This window comes from Lolium perenne, chromosome 7, assembly GCF_019359855.2.
Source record: "Lolium perenne isolate Kyuss_39 chromosome 7, Kyuss_2.0, whole genome shotgun sequence".
Classification (NCBI taxonomy): Eukaryota; Viridiplantae; Streptophyta; class Magnoliopsida; order Poales; family Poaceae; genus Lolium; species Lolium perenne.
In genome coordinates this window covers 273952998-273957631 of record NC_067250.2, presented here as the reverse complement: position 1 = coordinate 273957631, position 4634 = coordinate 273952998, and the positions used below count along the sequence as shown (strand labels likewise).

At 52.4% G+C, this 4634-nt stretch overlaps 1 protein-coding gene across 1 annotated transcript; it reads left to right on the top strand.

Moving 5' to 3' along the window:
• The first annotated feature begins 1594 nt into the window (after positions 1-1594).
• On the top strand, positions 1595-3335 carry LOC127312935 (benzyl alcohol O-benzoyltransferase). Its single transcript, XM_051343472.2, has 2 exons — positions 1595-2128; positions 2226-3335. Exons 1-2 carry the CDS (start codon positions 1676-1678, stop codon positions 3120-3122), a joined length of 1350 nt encoding a protein of 449 aa, XP_051199432.1. The 5' UTR covers positions 1595-1675; the 3' UTR covers positions 3123-3335.
• Positions 3336-4634: the final 1299 nt, after the last annotated feature.

Here is a 4634-nt window from a genome sequence, read left to right as displayed (position 1 = left end):
GACGAAGAGGCCGTGGAGCAGGCCGAGGAGCAGGCCGAGGAAGAGGCCGAGGAAGAGGAGGAGGAGCAGGAGCAGGAGGAGGAGCAGGAGGAGGAGGACGAAGAAGCTGATGAGGACGACGACGAGGACTCAACTTCCTCCGACGAGGAGGTGGCGAGCCGGAAGCGTCGCCGCGACGACGATGAGGCGGGGCCTTCTAAGAAGAAGAAGAAGTAGTTTAGTTTTAAAGTTTTTATATGTAATTTTTATGTTTATTCGAATTATATTCGAAATATATATATAATCTATCTATGTTGCACCACTTGAGAGTTCAAAGCTTTCGTTCGACGAGGGTATTGCCGTAGATCGGGAAGACGAGGGTTTTGCCGTAGATCGGGAAGACGAGGGTTTTGCCGTAGATCGGGAAGACGAGGGTTTTGCCGTAGATCGGAGGCCATTGTCGCCGACAAGTTGGGGCCACGCGCGCTTTCGTTTCGTCCGGAGTCCCCGAGCGCTCCCCGGGGGGCCGGGGATGTCGTGGGATCGCCGGATGGATTTAGGCCCAAATCCGGACGAAAACGAGGAACCGGGGGCGCGACTGGGCCGAATTACGCCGTCCGGATGGAAAAAACGCTCGCCGGGGGCCTGTTCGGGGGGACGAGTGGAGATGCTCTGAGTGACCCAGGCTGCGGCGAAGAGGATCGCGTGGGGCAATGGTGAGGAGCGTACCAAGCGAATCGTTTTTTCATAAGCGGTGACACTCTATGTAATTTCGACAGAGTATTATGGGCAAAAACAGACGGACCAACACGAAGTCTTATTTTCTTTATTATTAGGTATAGACTTTTCCATACTATATGCTTTGGTACTATAGATGTTGATATCTTTTGCTATGTTCTTATTTAAATTTAATAAAATTTTGACTTTTTTCTAGAGGAGATAAAATTTTGACTTGACTGACCCAGAACGTGAAGTATAAATAAAAAAATGGAGTGAGTAATTATGACTACTTTGGTCATGTGCGTCCTGCGTCTTTGCTTACTCCCCGAATGGCCCTCCCAACTCCGGACACAGATCAGGTGACATGCACCTTTTGCATGTTACCGTGTGACATGCGGTCAAAATCCAAATTTAAACATTGCGAATTTTTTTGAAAAATATCATGCATGTTCGCAACACATATTATGATAACCCCTAAAAACTTCAGATCAAAATTTGAAACATATACGGAGAAACAAAGAAGAAAAATCTGTCATGAATAGTTCCGAATTCAAATCTGAGTTTCTCTGTAGACTATTCACGTCTGAGTTTCTCTTTTTTGTTTCTTGATGTATGTTTCGAATTTTGATCTGAAATTTTCAGGGGTTATCTTAATATGTGTGAATATGCATGATTTTTTTCAATTTTTTTTGCAATGTTTAAATTTAGATTTAGACCACATGTCACACGGTGACATTGCAAAAGGTGCATGTCACCTGATCTCTGTCCCCCAACTCCACCAGCGCCCACTACTGATCCCAGTGCACCTACTGCCCGTGGAATTGGGCACCAACCCCAAAATCCATCCTGTCCCCGTCCTATAAAACACACTCCACTCAGCACTCGGCAGCACATCTCCACAACCAACTGCACTTTCAGCTCTTACGTACACCACCGTGCACAGACTCTAGCTACCTCACTCTCAAGTCTCAACTCAATGGCGTCGCCAATCCTCCCGGCATTCACGGTGCGGCGGGGCGAGCCGGTGCTGGTGTCGCCAGCGGCGCCGACGCCGACGGAGACGAAGGCGCTGTCGGACCTCGACGACGCCGAGGGCATGCGCTTCTACAGCTCGGGCATCCACCTGTACCGCGCCGACCCGTCCAAGCAGGGCGTCGACCCGGCCGCCGTCATCCGGGAGGCGCTGGCCAGGGCGCTCGTCCCCTACTACCCGCTCGCCGGCCGCATCCGCGAGGAGGCCGGCAGGAAGCTCGTGGTGGACTGCGAGGCGCAGGGCGTTATGTTCGTCGACGCCGACGCCGACCTCACCGCCGCCGACTTCGGGGACGTGCAGAGCCCGCCTTTCCCCTGCTTCGAGCAGTTCATACTGGAGGCCACCACCGTCGCCGGGGTTGAGCCAGTCATCGACCGCCCCTTGCTCTACATTCAGGTATGTACAGTTGTACGTACACATGGCAGTCACTGATACGTACCGGTCGGAGTTATTGTGATGTGCAATTAACGATGTCGTTGCGTATGACGTTCAGGTGACGAGGCTCAAGTGCGGGGGCTTCATCTTCGGGCAGCGCTTCTGCCACTGCGTGGTGGACGCGCCGGGCGGCATGGAGTTCGAGAAGGTCATCTGCGAGCTGGCGCGCGGCGAGCCCGGGCCGTCGGTGCCGCCGGCGTGGGGCAGGGAGATGTTCATGGCGCGGCAACCCCCACAGCCATCATACCCGCACGCCGAGTACAGCGAGCCGGCGGGCGGCGCGGACAGGATGCTGTCGACGCCGGCCAGCGACATGGCGCGCGTCCCGTTCTTCTTCGGGCCACGCGAGATCGCGGGGCTGCGGCAGCGCGCGCCGCCGCACATGGGCCGGAGCTCCCGGTTCGAGCTGGTGGCGGCCTGCATCTGGTTGGGCCGCACGGCGGCGCTCGGGTACGGCGCCGACGAGGAGGTGCGGCTGTCCTTCATCGTCAATGCGCGGGGCCGCCCCGACGTGCCGCTCCCCGAGGGCTTCTACGGGAACGCGTTCGCCTACTCCGTGGCGGCGACCACGGCCGGGGAGCTGTGCGCGGGCGGGCTCGGGTACGCGCTGGAGCTGGTGAAGAAGGCCAAGTCCGCCGTGACGTACGACTACCTGCTGTCGGTGGCGGACCTGATGGTGCTCCGTGGCCGGCCCCTGTTCGCGCTCGCCCGGACGTACATCGTCTCCGACGTGAGCCACGCCGGCTTCAAGAGCGTGGACTTCGGGTGGGGCGAGCCCGTGTACGGCGGGCCGGCCAAGGGCGGCGAGGGGCCGTTGCCCGGCGTGACCAACTACTTCTCCAGGTCCAAGAACGGCAAGGGGGAGGAGGGCACGGTGGTGCCCATCTGCCTGCCCAAGGACGCCATGGACAAGTTCCAGCTCGAGGTCCAAGGCCTCACCGCAGAGATCCTCTAGGCGCAACTATACCTACGTACGTGTGCATCGCCATAACACATAGTACGTCGTCGCGTACCACAAAGTACATCGCCATTGGTACCAATGTGCCATTCTATCTCTGACATATTAAGAGTTTCTCATCTGTTTATTTAATCGTTTATCTTTGTCTGGCATGTACGAACAATCTAACATGTTGATAAGAAAAGGGACATTATAACATGTTTTGTTCGTACAAATTGTATGTATTTTTACTGGATATAATAAGAAAGGAAAGGTATCCTAGCGTATGAAATCAGCTTGACGGAACGGGAAGTGGATCAACAGCTACAAGAGAGTGTGTTTTTTTTCTTCTAAGAAAAGGTTTGATGGAGTTTTTTCTTCTAAATAAATTAATGGATATGATGGGAGCTTTAGCTAGCTACAAAGTTATATAACAAAATGAACGACACAATAGTACAAAATATATCCACTGTTGTGGCACGCTACCCATGACTTATGTTGGAAACTTGGATCATTTGAAAGAACGTTCGTGCGTTGTTTTGTTGGATAAAGATGGCCCCCTCATTGTCAGTCCATATTCCATATATATGAAATTGTTGGAATTACCTTTTCACAAAGATATTCCCTCATTATATCTCTACCTTATTATATCTCTAGTAACTATGATGGTCTTTAGTTTCATCGTTTCGTTCACCAAATTCTTGGATTTGTACTTGGCTGTGGTTTCTTCGACAAATACCTAGATTCCAATTTTACCATCAAATGTGACTTCCTTTTGCTCGTTGTATCGGGGTTTGGCCACCGCAGTTAAGAACATAATATTTCATATATTGTTCTTGTTGTGAATAGTTCACACTGGATTTTGTTCTTCCGGCAGTGGATAGTATTTCCTGCTCCTCTTTATCATGTTAAATCATTTCTCATTGATATGAACTATGTTCTCCATACTAAGGAACGATGGTTCTGCCTCGGCTGTTGATGTTTGATCAATCATTGAAGTGCAAAATTTGAGCCTAGCAATCTTGTTTTCTCGTCTTAAAGCTGGCTTGAGGGTACTTGTATGCCGTGTTATTTTACCCCAATGTAACCTTTTCTGCAAGGTGGCATACGTGACACCCAATTCCCTTGCGAGCGCCCTCGGTGTAGACCTTTTGTTTAGAGGAATGGAAGGCATCCATAACATACCAAGATGTACTTTCTTTCGTCCGCACCGCCGCTTCTTTTGATTTGAGACATCAACCTCTAGCTCTTTTATCGTGTTCTGGATGGCGTGGTGGTCGCGGTGGCGGGCGAGGTGGAGCGGGCAGCCATGTAGCTGCCTTATGCGGGGACGGATAGCAGGGGAGCTCGCTTCTACTCCCTCGAGGCCGCGCCTCACATGCTCCTCGAGGCCCCGCCTCCTATGCTCGTGGAGCGGCCGCAGACGGCCGGTTCACCGTCGACGTGGAGCACGCGAGCCCAGCTCCAGCAGGGCACGGGGATGGAGCTCTGGCGCGGGAAAAAAAACTTCAGGATCAAGGATTTTGATTT

Bases quoted from the DNA above. Each gene is read 5' to 3' on its own strand.
- LOC127312935 (XM_051343472.2), top strand. From the start codon at position 1,676: ATGGCGTCGCCAATCCTCCCGGCATTCACGGTGCGGCGGGGCGAGCCG. The intron at 2,129-2,225 runs GTATGTACAGTT...TATGACGTTCAG, and splicing joins GCCCCTTGCTCTACATTCAG to GTGACGAGGCTCAAGTGCGG.